The sequence below is a fragment of the Paramormyrops kingsleyae genome, chromosome 20 (assembly GCF_048594095.1).
Source record: "Paramormyrops kingsleyae isolate MSU_618 chromosome 20, PKINGS_0.4, whole genome shotgun sequence".
In the NCBI taxonomy this organism is placed as follows: domain Eukaryota; kingdom Metazoa; phylum Chordata; class Actinopteri; order Osteoglossiformes; family Mormyridae; genus Paramormyrops; species Paramormyrops kingsleyae.
In genome coordinates this window covers 13,217,820-13,232,139 of record NC_132816.1, presented here as the reverse complement: position 1 = coordinate 13,232,139, position 14,320 = coordinate 13,217,820, and the positions used below count along the sequence as shown (strand labels likewise).

Below are 14,320 nucleotides of genomic sequence, written 5' to 3'. Positions count from 1 at the left end.
CAAAGGACAACCAAATATTTACAGTGATTCAATGTCATATAATCAATATCATATACATATCTCAAGTAGAGTCTAGAAGCAAGACCGATTCCGGTAAACTGAGCAAAAAGTGGTGGATTTTACCTACCAAGGTGAACCAATAGAGAAGTGGAATTGTGTTTGTTATACTTTTGAGCTTGGATTGTTGGTGTTTTGTGAACAATCAGGACTTAGAAGTCCTTATTCGGAATTGGGAGTTATGGTTTATCAACTGCTTGAGGTGACTTGGTACCGAGTGCCAGAATGTGAGGGGAGCGCTTTGCTGGATTGCTCGAATAAAAGAGATTATTTTACTCACCAACTGAGAGGCCCAGAGTTTTATTCTAAGTGGCTCAACTAGAGTTATCAGAGAGGTTGATTTATAATTTAACTACCACACTGACATTAGTTTATGACTGATTAGCCTATTTTTGTCCTGCAAAATATTTACTTAAGAGAAAAGATATTTATATTGCCATAAACTTCGCGACCCTGACCAGGATAATCGGTTGGACGACAGATGAATTGATCGGTGGATGACGTATTATAGCCAAAGCTCTTTTAAAACTTATTACCGCTTAACTTTTCAGATGCACGTTTAAAATGGCCAAATGTCTGCGATTTAAAGCACAAATAAATATGGTTTACGGTGGTCCTATGTATAAATTTACATCACGAATTAATGTTCTAAGTCGAAACACGCACACTGATCGGTAATCATTTCAAACTGCAAAGCCATCTAGCGTTTATTATTCGTAATGAACATATAATATTCTACATTACTGTGCGTCAGTTGCACTCTGTAGTAAAAATTTTGATTGCTGTAGATCTGTAGAACCATAATTAGTATTCTGAAATTGTCATGCCGTAAGTCAGTGATGAGCAAAAAATGCTGTTACTACCACATTATACACGTTATATTTATTTATTTAACATACGCATTTATCAACAGTGACATACAATTGAGATATTAGGGTCAGTCAGTCTGTGGAGCAATTGGGGTTAAGGGCCTTGTGGTGGTTGGAATACAGACCTATTTTCAAAAGATCTCTTGAGGAACGATTATATAATCTTCACTTTAGTGTTGATGGTGCTGACGCTGAGGTGATAACTTCTCACTCTCTGAATAATCGTCAATAATAAAGGAACACTTGGCATCAACGAAGGACAAAAGTACTGACGTATACATCTTGTTCAGAATATTGTATTTTTAGTGATTCTTTATAGATGAAGTAGCTGGACAATCAAGAAGGAAGATATATTGAAGGTATCGATGACTTTCACTTTTAGTGTTTTCAGTTTAGACTGCAAGGAAGACAATCAAGCGAAATTTCGTTTTTCAAGGCATACCTTACTGGAAAAAATGCCTCCTAAGTCTGAATTTGATATTGAAATAGTTGGATACAAATCAAAGGTGCAAGAGTGTATACGCTATATGCCATCTTCCGACGCGGCGTTTATTATCTAGCTTTACACTTATAGTCACCTAACACGTACACTCCTAACATATCGAACTTAGGTATCACATTATATTTTGTGGCCCATGTATTGTCTTGCACGCCGGAGTCAACCGCTGAATTCACACATTCTATCTCCGTCAGGTATCCATCCTCAGTTGCTTACTTATAGGAATTTAGTGGCGGCTAGGGGGCGCCCGACACCTGCGTCCAGCATGCGGCTATACGTAATGGATGGGCGTTGCGTGATGTCATCTACGAGCGCCACGGCGCGACGTAATCACTCAGCAGGTCCGCGATGGAGGTAAACAGAGACGAGGCGAAGCGCTGTGTTGAGATTGCTGTCGCGGCGCTCAAAAACAAGCAAGCGGACAAAGCCGTGAGGTTTTTAGAAAAGGCACAAAGGCTGTTTCCGACTGACGATGCGAAGGGTAAGACGACAAGGCCTTTTTGCTACAGCTGTCAAGCCTGGCCGCAGAGTCATGGTTTAATGCTGTGTAAGATTCTGGGCCGTAACACCAGACCTCCAGATATTAAGAATTGCTTTAATTGTGAGTTAGGTTCACAAACCCCCTTTCAGATGAGAGGAATGTAGCTCAAATATAAATTAAGTACATGTCATTTTGTACTTGTCAACGCTGTTATGAACTTAGTGTTGACTTCCTCTTAGACGTTTCGTCAGTTCAGTCATTCTGCGTTCATTTTATGTGGCATGCAGCTTTTTCCTTGGCAATCATTAGACGCCATGCACATTGTTTGGTTTCTTTCTGTTGAGGTCACTACAGTGCATGAAGTTTTTTTTTTTTAGGAATACGGGATGAACAGCATCTGTTTTCAGTGTTTCACCTTAAAAAGTTGCTAGGTAGGCAGCTGTCTTGGCGCGGAGGGTGGTGTTACTGGGGGTGCTGTTGATGATGATGATTAAATAATAGTTACCGTCATTGGTTAAATCCATATGAAGCCTTTGTTATGGTTATGAGGTAAAACCATTTAATCTCATGTGAAGCACTTTGAGCTGCATGAAAAGTGCTACATAAATAAAGATTATTATTGTTATTATTATTATTATTCAATCATTACAATCTAATTAGTTGATTTTTAAATTCTGGTTTAACGTTTTCTTTTATATACTTCATTACTTTTCTGTTCTGTTGTAATGGTGGAGGCCTAACCCAAAAAATGAAGAGCAGTACCAGAGAGAGAATGAGAATCTTTCTCTTTCTCACACACACACACACACACACACACACACACACACACACACACACACACACACACACATACATACACACACACATACACACAAGAGCAGTTTGTAGGTATCGGTTCCCTTGAACTGCATGTCTTTGGCCCTTGAGTAGAGCAGTGGTTCCCAGTCCGGTCCTCGAGGACCCACATACAGTCCATATTTTCCAGGAGCCAAAATGAGGACTATCTGACTGGGAGCTGAGACGGAGGAAAAACGTGTGTTGACTTTGGGTTCACATTGGGCAACACTGGGGTAGAATATGCATTAAAAACCCTTACAAGAACTGGGATGTGGCACAGGGTGTTAGTGTTGGTGCTTTCTGGTTAGTGTCCTATATGTTAATAGGGGCGCATAGGAACCTGGGGGGGGGGGGGTTGTAGTGTGGCTTCATTTCTCCCTCCAATAAATAGACCTTTGTATTTAAATTATTAAGTTGTGTCCTCTCCACCACAATATCAAACACTCTGCTACATCATTGTCTGTTAAGCAACCCATTATCTTACTTAACTGAGTAGTGCAATCATTTCACAGAACTTTTTGAGGTTTCATCTTTATCAATTTTTTTCCCCAAGATTCAAGATATTTTTTTTGTCACATACAGTGATGTTATGCAGTGAAATATATTAATATAAGTTTTATTACCTTAGTCTGCTAAGCAAATCTGAATAGTCAGAACCAGTATGCAGAATATTTCATGGATTCATCACCTTTTCAACAGCATATTATTAGTCATTATTTTTGGCCTTACCTTTGAAATTGAGGGCTTTAAAACTAGAGAATAAATCGAGTTTTGCTTTTAACGTACAGATTTGTTGATTACTTGAGACTGACAGGCACATGTGGCTTTTCCGGTGCATTCTTTCTCCCGTCGTCTTCTGTGGTGTGGTTTTGCATCGCCCGCTTTTGCGTGGAGTGATGCTGCAATTCCCCTGTAATCCCCTTCAACTTGTGGAGGTTCTTTTATCCAAGTGTCTTTTCACCTCACTTAACTGTTGCCATCCGTCATGTTATCTGTGTCCCTTAAACAGACGGCATGTTTTCCTTCTGTGCTAATAATAGTGTCTTGCATAAATAGCCATGCTGTACACACAGCCCTTACGGATATGCGTGTCTATCAAAGCTCTTTTGTACTTTGTTTAACGGACATATTTATTTGTCTTCTGGAGTTTCCTGATTGGTTGTGATAATTCCGTATCCTTTCAAGCTCCTGTTGCCGTATCTAAGACCTACGATATATCTAGCGCGGTTGATGTGAAAATAAAGCTTTTCCTGAATTTGTCATAGTGGCCTGTTGGTGAGCTTTAATAAGATGTGCGGTATTTCTCCCACAGATAATATTTCTTTGTGCACGTTTAAATAGAACACTCCATGTGTAATTCCAGCCAAAAATAACACCGCTACCACATCCTTGGCTGAAATATGTGCAGAAAACCAACCCCATGTATTTACTTCTGCATGCCTTTCTAAAACTAACAATGCGGCAGAGAGTAAATCTGCTTTTGGGACAAATCCTACGGTTTCTTTTTCACGAGCCTCTCTTTTTGGACATGGGTGGTGTAATGTTTTTATACCCTGTGCACTTCACTGCACTCTACCAAAAATGCAAACAGTCTTTGTTTTTCAAGCCTAGTTTTTAATATACCTAATATACCTAGACCACAGATGAATCAAACAAATGCCAGTCCCGCTGTTTAATATAGCCACCTTTGTACAAAGAGCCTTTTTCACACTTAACACGCCCTCCGAACCGTGCTGTTTTCCAGTTCTGTTGGAGTCCATCACAAAGAATGGGCAGCCATGCGGGACAGAGAGTACACCAGGAGGCAGCGATGGCCCAGGGCCACGACACCGGAGAACCAGGCCAGACAGCGGCACGGCCCCCGAGGAGAAGGCCACAGACTCTGGCAAATCCTACACCCCAGATCAGCTGGAGGCTGTCAAAAGGTGACTACGCTTCTGCATCTCTGCTTTGTAAATTCATCAGAACTGTATGTGATACCCCTTCCCTGCCAAATGCACTAAAATATGCACATGTAGTACACACGCATAAGAATATCATCACCATCACAACAAAGAACTTCTGGAGCTTTCTGGAACTTTCCAGAAGAATTCTATCTATGCGGAAACTAGAAGCTGACATTGACAGTACCTAATAACAAAAATAAAATATAGGTATAACCTGACATACAGTCAGAGTTGACATTTAGTCTCAGATCAAATTGACAGAACCAAATCCCATTTTGCTGATTATTACTTACAGATAAGTGAGTAGTAGGGTTAACTCTGCAGTGCTGTATTATCTCAATATACATATGAAATACGTGCTTGTACGACTATCAATACCATCACTACATAGAACTTTCTGGAACTTTCCAGAAGAATATTGTCTGTATGGTAACCAGAAGCTGACATTGACAGTACTTAATAATAACAGTGAAATGGGTGTAATGTGAAATACGATCAGACCTATCAGCAAATCTTGGTTCAAACTGACAGAACCTGACGCCATTTTGCTGATTGTTAATTAGTGAAGAGTGGGTCGTAGGATTCTCTCTGTATGAACAGTCCCCAGGTTACGCACAGGATCCCATCCCAAAGTCTGCCTTTTAGTTGAATTTGTAGGTAAGTCAGAAAAATCTAAATAAAGTTCATATTAATAGTAATTATACAGTAATAATAAAAATAGCTACATATGGTACTGACAAACTGTTGTTTTCACACAGTGTTTTCAGAAGCGTCACAAAGTAGTGAATATGTTCATTATTACGAACCATTGTATTTAACCTGAATTTTTATTGTAATGTGCTTTGAGACAATCCATTCATAAGTATGAGTTGTCTGTAAGTCAAATGTTCTTAACCCAGGGACTGTCAGTGCACCTAAGTAATACGTACACATACAAATGTCATCACCATTGCAACAATCAGCTAGAACTTTCAGGATCTTTCTAGAACTTTCTAGATGAATGCTGTATATATGGTAACCAGAAGTTGATAAGTTGATAACGAGAATATAATCTGAAATAGTCAGAAATGTAGTTTTGGGTCAAACTGACAGGACTGAAACCCATTTTATGAGGAATACAGCGCTCCACGGAGAATTGTATTATCTTGGGTTCGCCTTAAACACTGACCTACATTGGGCCTTTCATGTCTACCAGCAATTAGCATAGCCTGGTTAGCTGTCTGACATGTTCGAAACGCTGCCTCCAGTGCATTGACTGTAAAGGTATTCTCTTCTGTTCTCCGTCAGCCATCAGGTCTCACGCCTGCTCCCCCACGGCGCCACCGCATGCTCTCCGCACAGGGACTTTCAGACGTCGCCTTTTATCTTATCAGGCAAACATGCCTCCCGACCATTAGTGTGGGACGTGGCCAGCCAGCCCCGGCAGGCGCCTCTGCGGCCAGTGCGGGTCCCATGCAGGTCCGCGGGCCCGACACCTTGGCTAACCGCAGCACTCGGCAGTCGTACTCACTGCCAGTTGCATTTCTAAAGGAAATCGGGTCTGAATACATAAACTCGAATGGCCAGGTGTCGGCATAGGCAAGGCAGCCACCTGGTGAAAATTACAGATGGTACCCCCACCCATACCGTCAGCTAAAACTATCCCCCCCCTATTCGGCAGAGCAGTTTTATTATATATTGGTTTTTAAAGCAAGTTTAGAAATTGTTGATATATTGATATATGTTCACAATACCCTAATGATTTTTTTTTTTGTGGAAGGCCCAATATGGCCTAATGATGAAATCCTAATGTGCCAATAACAAGCAAACTGCTTGGAAGTGCAAATTACTTTGTGATTAATTTATCATTTCTGATCATGACAGGATCAGTATCTGGGTGTACTGTGTTTGTGGACATTTCTGTTAGTCTCCCCTCAGGTCCAGAAAGTACAAATCCAGACCAAACTTTTGTTTCAACCAACCAGCTGATTATAAAGAGTCACAGTCACAGAGTAACTCAACTGGCTGGTTGAAACAAAAACTTGGTCAGGATTTCTACTTCCTGGACTTGAACCTTCCACCTCTGTCCCCATATCCTAATGTCTGCCTGGTTTGCTTTGCAGGATAAAGCAGTGTAAAGACTATTACGAGATCCTGGGAGTGAACAAAGATGCCACTGAGGACGATCTTAAAAAGGCTTACAGAAAACTGGCACTGAAATTTCACCCAGACAAAAACCATGCCCCAGGTGCCACTGAGGCCTTTAAAGGTAAAATCTCAAGTTTTTTTTCTGCTCATAATAATTCCTGTCACTAGGTGGGAGTATTGAGTCAGTCGGCCTGATCCGCTGTGGCGTGTGATGACCGTGCAGTACTTTGTATTGTTCTTTGTATCTTAAAAATATATTTCAATGTCCTCTTTTCTCTTGCCATGGGGCAGTGTACATTAAAGCCGTTTTGCATCGCTCGTTTCGTGTCTTCTCTCAGCTATCGGAAATGCCTACGCTGTCCTCAGTAACGCTGAGAAGCGGAAGCACTACGACAAGTTTGGTGGGGAGAAAGCGCACCCATCCCGACAGGGCCACACTGATGAGTTTGAGGCAGACATTTCACCCGAAGATCTATTCAACATGTTCTTCGGCGGCGGCTTCCCATCTAGTAAGTCTGTTCCTTCACCTCCGGCTGTCTCCCGCCTTTGGGCAGTTGGCATGAGGACTGTATTTATCCCGTATTTGATTTCCTGCTTTTCAGTTCTGCTGAAACAGAAACACTCTTTTTTTTTTTTTTAATGGTCCTTTGTAACATTGTGTCTTCTGTATTTTGTGCCTGATTAACGACTCTCTCGTGGAGATTTCACCATTACGGTGAATTCGGTAACTTTACAAGCCTTCTGAAGAGTCCGACATGCTGTTTTTCGTGTCGGAAGGCAACGTCCACGTTTACAGCAACGGCAGGATGCGGTACACCTTCCAGCAGCGGCCCGAGCGCCGGGAGCAGCAGAGGGATGTAAGAGACACGTCTGATGTCTGATGTGTCGCGTGCGGTTGGGGGGGGTTTGTACCGGCAGCGCTGACGGCCCCTGTGCTCCCTACAGGGGGGTCTGGCCCTGTTCGTCCAGCTGATGCCCATCCTCATCCTGGTGGTGGTCTCGGCCGTCAGTCAGATGATGGTGTCCAACCCACCCTACAGCCTCAGCCTTAGGCCGTGAGTGTACCCACATGTCTCTATAAGCCCCCAAGCGAGTGTGACAAGGCTCTGAAGCCACCGCCTCAGGCCTTGTGTTAGCATTGTTATAGTATTTCATTATCCCCTTATCCATCCATCCTTCCATCCATCCATTTTCTATACCCACTTCCCTGTACAAGGGCGTCCGGAGCCTATTCCGGAAGCTGTGGGTGCATTCTCTCATGATGTTTTTGTTATTTTGGATTTCATGTACAGTTTATAAATAAAAGTATATTTGTATTATTCAAATTTCAACTCCTTTGGCCATTGTGTCTTGGAAGTGAATGAGTCTAATGCTCTACTTTGAAGTTTATGTGGTCTGTAGTTAATTGTATTATTAATGATAATGTATTATCTCAATATACATATGTAATACGTGCTACGTTTTTTCACGATTGCCTTTTCGTGTAGTTTGACGTAACGGTAAACGGCCAAAATAATGAGAGGACTTATGCCTTTACTTGTATGCAGATAGTAAGCGTGATCCATTCTCTGTTAAAGATGACCCGTGTGATGCAATTCAGCTGTGTAATCATTTGCTATTACATCATGTCAGATAGTCATTTCAGTCATTAGCCAGTTCAGTTTCCATTTCAGTGGCGTTTTGCATCCCATGCATGACAAACAGAATAAGGTTGATGTAATTATTCGTCCTGGTTTGGTTTGAGCTGATTTTTGTGCCATCCTCTCCGTCTGTCTGCCGCCCGGCCTCCTGATGCTGCGTAGTACAGTGGTCAGCTTCACCCTGATGTAATGTACCCATGTGCCCGATACATCCAGGGTACCCCTGAGTCACTGCTCTTCGTGGTTGTCTGATTTAATTTCGCTGGTATTATAATGCAGATGCCATGTTCTGTGTTGCAATTTAGATTTAGGGATTCTCGGGTTGTCTGTGTTAAAGAGAAAAAAAAATGCTGACTTTTTTCTTTTAATTGTTCGTTAAAACTGTCTTATTGTAATCTGATGTTTATGGCAGCGTTTCCCAATCCGGTCTTCGGGAGTCTGCAAGCAGTCCAAAATGTGGACTGTCTAGCAGAGAGCTGGGGGGGGGGGGGGGGAGCAGAAACGTGCTGTCTGTAGGGCCTCATGGATCGGGTCTCGCGGTGTGTTGATGGACCGAAGCTCAGGTTGATGTGCCCTCCTCTCCCCGCACAGGTCGTCGGGCCACATTCACAAACGGCTGACGGAGACTCTGAGGGTGCCTTACTACGTGGGAGACCACTTCACTAAGGAATACAGCGGCGTGAACCTGAAGAACGTGGAGAGGAACGTAGAGGATGACTACATCTCTAACCTCAGAAACAATTGCTGGAAGGAGAAACAGCACAGTGCGTTCTACCAAAACTCGTTTTGGGAAAACAGATCTGGAGCCTTTTAAGTTTCCCCCTTTCTTAGCTTCTGTAATGTAATAAACCATTGATCAGGGTCTTAGGTGACCTTTCATGAGACATTAATATCCATTTCCAGTTAAATGCTTGACTGGATACTGTAGCATCTTAGTTTTCTTTTTTCAATAGGTCCATATATACAAAATATTTGAATTTAAAAGTTATATTTTGTCTTTTTTTTTTCATCCAGTTCACAGACATGCATAAGAGCTACCGTCATTATTAGAATCATAACAGCCATGCTTTTCCGTTGCACGCTGTGACCTTTAAACGTTTCGGGAGGGATCAGCTTCAGCTCCTTTGAGCATTCTGGTTTCTGTGTGAAATCGTATCTCTGGTTATTTTCTCTTCTGGGTTCCTCTGTCCCTCCCGATTCCCACCTGCTCTCTCTTCCCGATGCCTCAGCGGATTCTACCTTCACACGCGCTCTGACGCAGGCTAGCATGACTCGCACCAGTGCTGTACTGTACTGACCCCAATCAAAGGTCACGCGTGTCATTGCTGCCCATTTTCTTGAGCAGTTGACCCATATTGTGTCTTGAGTGTTACAGGAGCGGTGCACTTGGGTAAATGTGATTCCCGGGTTATCTCAACCTGACTTTTCTGACCTTGATAACTGCTCTCGTACTGGCTCTGTGCTGTGATCTGTTTGCACAGCGCTCGGAATCACTTGTCTGAAGATGACTTGCTCTCTCTTTGCATTGCAGAGGAGGGCCTGCTGTATCGAGCTCGGTACTTCGGCGACAGCGACCTGTACCAGAGGGCACAGAAGATGGGCACCCCAAGTTGCTCCAAGCTGTCTGAAATCCAGACCATGTTACATGGTTAAAAAAAAAAAAAAAAAACTCCACCTCACTTGCCACAAAACGTAGGTGCGCCAAAATTGGCCAAACTCCACCTCACCCTGTAAATGCCCTTCAAGACTGTGAGAGGCTATGAACGTTTTATTCCAGTCAACATTGTAGTGATCGTTTTAGTGTAAGATATGTTGTCTACTTTTTTTTTTTCCTCACGAGATGTTTTTCGTTTATTGATTTCATTGTTGCTATTTTATGAAATATTATTATTTTATTATTATTAAACAAATAATAAGAAGCTGCTGGGTCTCCTGAGCCCCAGAAAAGATCAATCAACAGGTTTTTATTCAGTTTTGTTAGCACAGTGTGCTGGAATATAGCCAAAACCGGGACTTCTCCCGTAATCTCCTCATTTCCTAAACTGCTAACGGAAGCCAGAATATGCTGTGATTATTTGTATCGCTCCGGAAGGAGGGGCTTGTGGGCAATTGCCATACGAACTTTGGCAGGATGGAGTTTTACGCTGCAGTCTGCTGCCTACTGAAAAGCATGACCGCCGTAATCACGCGGCGACCAGCCCAGGGAAGAATAACGCATTCTGTTTGAAGTTCTTGCCATTACTCTTTAAATAACAGAAAACATTACGGATTCAAGATATTCGCTGCTTGGACCCCTAATTATCCTGATTATTGTCACCAATACAAAGTACCGACATTATAAAATGCCATTTTTCTTGCTTTAGGTGCTTTCGAAGTATTTGAAAGGAATAGAGGCACGTTTTGAATCGTGGTCAGGAGCGCGTGTGTGAGTGTGTATAGTCTTTACAATGTGTCCGTAAAACATCGACTTAAAGTGGGGGATGGATGATTGCTTGGTTGAACACTCCGCTTTTGCAGATGATGAACTTTTTTCTCCTGGTTTGAGGAGTCAGTGAGCCTCTCGGAATTCTCTGAGCGGAGAAAGCTTGGAGCACCGAACGCTTTCTGCATCTGGAAGTAATTTATTACGCTGTGAGAATCTGTCTTTGATTGGAAATCAATTCTGTGAAAGAAAACTGCATTTTTCCTTACTTTAGTCCGTTTTATTGTGAAAAAGAATCTCAGTGCCTGTCTTTAGTCAGTTAAGCCGGTGGTTGATGTTTTGTACATGTTTAACTTAACTATGCAGGGATAAAATGTAATTATTTAGCATAGTTTTGTGTATGACGAAATTCTTTGAGGCTTTTGCTTAACGGCTTTACTCTCGAATGTAAATGATTGCGTCATTGAAAAGAAACTTTATTTTAAAATAGGATAATTAAAATGTATTTTAATTTAAGATTAAATAATTCCCAAAGCGGACAATATCAACCCACATTTTTTTCTTTATTGGTACTTTGGATATGCATTTCCACAAACGGTGAATAAAATATGCGTGCCACACTCTTTGTCATGACTTTTGTGAGAGAACTGAGCCGACTGAAATGGTCCATTCAATTAAAATCAAGGCTCTTGCGAAATCATTACCCTGGCCTAACTGCAAATACACTCGTAGGCTATGGCAGCGCGACTTTGTGGTTAATAACGCAGTATGTCTCGTAAGCCTACCGCTAAAAGTAAACAAAAACAAAAAAAAAATTGGCAAATTTACACTCCCGGATATAATTCTGTCAGATGCAGCCACGTCTGTTGCATGTCATGCGTGTCTGTAATACCGTCCGCGGAAAGCGTCTGAACTGGGGGGGGGGGGGGGGGGGATGAGGGGGGATGAGGAGTTAATGAGGTCACGCCCATTTCGCAGTTTGCTTTAAATACCTAAACATACAACCTTTTGCTTTAAAAAAAAAAAAAAAAAAACACGATCGGACAGAATGTGAGATTTTGCAATGCGGCGTTTTTGTGTGGCGGGTCTATTTAACTGGAGTGTAAAACAAAGCGTTGCGTTTCTCGAGTCAAGACAAGAGTTGAACAGCTTGGAAATTATCTGGAAACGCATCATAGGATACGTGTTAATCTTACGGACAGGTAACTGGATTTCATATAGGAAAGAAACCATGACAAATTTAGAAAAAAAGACATTTATTGGTCGCCTATAATTACTTTAATAAAAGTATAAAACAGTGCAATGTGAATATTTGAACATCAAATAAACTAAGAGGCACGGGTGAACAATTCATAGGAAAATGAAAAAAAAAATCGTTCCCAAAATAACCTATATCGTGAACATACTGAAATTGACCAGTCAAGAAACTTCTAGACATAGCCCCATCTTTAGAACAATGAGTCACCTTACAGTACAAAAGTTAAAAAAAAAATAAAAAATGTTACAGCACAAATTAAAATGAACATCTTCACATTTGAATACTGCTAATGTCACCATATGAGTATGATGCCATGGTCTTCATACTGAGGTAGACCGTCTAGAGTGTTAGAGAAGCACCATTTTCATTGCACTGTTAGCTGTGAGCCCTATCCCAGTATGGAAAGGTGCCTCAATATTATTGTAGCACCAGGCCACCTTCTTCCCTTCACCTAAGACTGGAGTTTTTCCATGAGACAACTGAAATAGAAGAGCAACTGTCCATTGACAACTGACACTGGTATAAAGTGTGAACAGTTGAATTGCTTATGATCAGAACACAGTCACACAACTGAGTCAAAGCTAGATGTGTAGCGTCCATCATCATGATTGATCTACTGGCAAACAAGCCCACCCAAAAAGTGTCTTCGGAATTCAACATTCTTCGATGAGGAGCTCTTCAGAGCTGTACAGTTTCTTCTTGATCACCCGAAATCCAGTGCTCAGTCTAAGGGCATGTCTCACAGTTGGGGTGGAGGGTGATTTAGCGGAGAAGAGTCCCTGGATCTTTGGCCACAGCCCCCCACAGTCCAGCCTAAGCACTAATGTGAGCTGGAAGGTTGGGACAAGGTAAGGGTCCACGGCGATCTGCTCCACACTCTGGCAAACGTCTTGCTGCTCAACGCAGAGGTCGATGAGCGCCCCCCGGAGGCCACATGGCTCACTGGCCGCTAAGTGCAGAAGCTCCTGACCTATGTGCTCCAGAAGCTGATCGGGGATGAGAAGTTTGGTGCACCTTAGGGCATTATCTTTAGCGTCCATAAGACTACATGCGATGAGTTGCACTACCTCTTTGCAAAGTGTTTCTTCCACGGGATCGTAAAAGAGATCACATTCATCGCAGGAGGAGACGTCAGACAACAAGAGTGCCGGTTCTGAAAGAGAATTTATTACAAAAAATCAGATCAAACTGCAAAAGAAAACGACACTACTGCACCGTAGCCAATGTATCCCACAGCAAAACCACCGCAAACAAAGCCCAACGCTTAAATCGGGAATATAATGAAAACAGTCTTTACCAGATTCTGAGCATTCGCTCCTGCTGCAGCTATCAGAATCGGAGTCCATGCTATGATTGACGCTAGATCCGCTGAAGTCCGTCAGCTTCTGCATCAGTTTACTCCAGGACAGGCGTTTCGCAGTGCTGTCAGTCGTTGGGGTCGGGGAAAAACTGCTATCGGAGCTTTTTAAGTTCGCACACTGCGCCGGCATGGTGTTAATGGTCCTTTGGTTGCACAATGAAAAATAAAAATCCGCAGGTTACCGTCTGGCTGCGATATGCTGTAAGCAGAAAACAGAGAGAGAAAAAAACACAACGTTTAAATAAGTGCTCAAAGACAAACTGATGCAACCAAGTCGCACAACGAACAAAGCGATCCAGTTAACAAGAGACTGCAAACAGACTGCATAACGTCATCCTATAGCGTAACTTGGAGCTAACCAAACTGGCAAAGAAAACGCTCGTGCAATGATACTTACAGGGATGTTAACGTAGGCAAGGGGTATCATCAAATTTAGTTTAAGTGATTAATAACCGACAGTGACGTTATTCCCCTAGGTCTAAAAAGTGCAATGTATAGCTAACACCCGTCTCCCCTCCTTCACCTAGTCCGGCACTGCAACGCTCCTGCTAACGCAAAGGCTGCTTATATAGATCTGGCCAGGGGGGTGCAGCAACCGCCCCCAACACGGTTTTCAGCCAATCAGCTTTTACGGCACGTTCACAACGTTTCAATCCTGCCTGGTAACATTTCTGAAGCCAGAAGAATGGGGGGTTGGGGGGTGTTGAAAATGACCCCCCAACTTTTGTTTGCGGTTCCTGTGAGCCCAGTACTAGGGACGCCCAAAAACACACGTAGACTGCCCGGACATGTCCGAGCAAAAAACCTCTAAAAAGTGGACAACT

At 42.5% G+C, this 14,320-nt stretch overlaps 2 protein-coding genes across 3 annotated transcripts; one reads left to right on the top strand and one right to left on the bottom strand.

Moving 5' to 3' along the window:
* The first annotated feature begins 1,502 nt into the window (after window positions 1-1,502).
* On the top strand, window positions 1,503-11,498 carry dnajb12b (DnaJ heat shock protein family (Hsp40) member B12b). The gene is made up of 8 exons (XM_023808089.2): window positions 1,503-1,906; window positions 4,488-4,668; window positions 6,792-6,937; window positions 7,155-7,325; window positions 7,594-7,673; window positions 7,762-7,871; window positions 9,048-9,220; window positions 9,988-11,498. Exons 1-8 carry the CDS (start codon window positions 1,774-1,776, stop codon window positions 10,107-10,109), a joined length of 1,116 nt encoding a protein of 371 aa, XP_023663857.1. The 5' UTR covers window positions 1,503-1,773; the 3' UTR covers window positions 10,110-11,498.
* Window positions 11,499-12,117: 619 nt separating this feature from the next.
* On the bottom strand, window positions 12,118-14,052 carry ddit4 (DNA-damage-inducible transcript 4). Of its 2 annotated transcripts, XM_023808066.2 has the most exons (4): window positions 13,894-14,052; window positions 13,434-13,695; window positions 13,204-13,289; window positions 12,118-13,122 (listed from the first exon to the last, which is right to left on the bottom strand). In XM_023808066.2, the coding sequence occupies exons 2-4, from the start codon at window positions 13,624-13,626 to the stop codon at window positions 12,790-12,792; spliced, it is 612 nt and encodes a 203-aa protein (XP_023663834.2). In that variant the 5' UTR covers window positions 13,627-13,695; window positions 13,894-14,052; the 3' UTR covers window positions 12,118-12,789. The 2 variants fall into 2 exon arrangements, with proteins under 2 accessions (XP_023663834.2, XP_023663833.2); XM_023808065.2 differs by having other exon boundaries at window positions 12,118-13,289.
* Between the last annotated feature and the right edge of the window lie 268 nt (window positions 14,053-14,320).

What these genes read in the sequence shown, in the direction of transcription:
- dnajb12b (XM_023808089.2), top strand. Translation starts at nt 1,774, where the DNA reads ATGGAGGTAAACAGAGACGAGGCGAAGCGCTGTGTTGAGATTGCTGTC. An exon ending in TCCGACTGACGATGCGAAGG is followed by an intron (nt 1,907 to 4,487) that starts GTAAGACGACAA and finishes GCTGTTTTCCAG; the next exon opens with TTCTGTTGGAGTCCATCACA. An exon ending in GCCGGGAGCAGCAGAGGGAT is followed by an intron (nt 7,674 to 7,761) that starts GTAAGAGACACG and finishes TGCTCCCTACAG; the next exon opens with GGGGGTCTGGCCCTGTTCGT.
- ddit4 (XM_023808065.2), bottom strand. Translation starts at nt 13,626, where the DNA reads ATGCCGGCGCAGTGTGCGAACTTAAAAAGCTCCGATAGCAGTTTTTCC. An exon ending in GAGCGAATGCTCAGAATCTG is followed by an intron (nt 13,290 to 13,433) that starts GTAAAGACTGTT and finishes ATTCTCTTTCAG; the next exon opens with AACCGGCACTCTTGTTGTCT.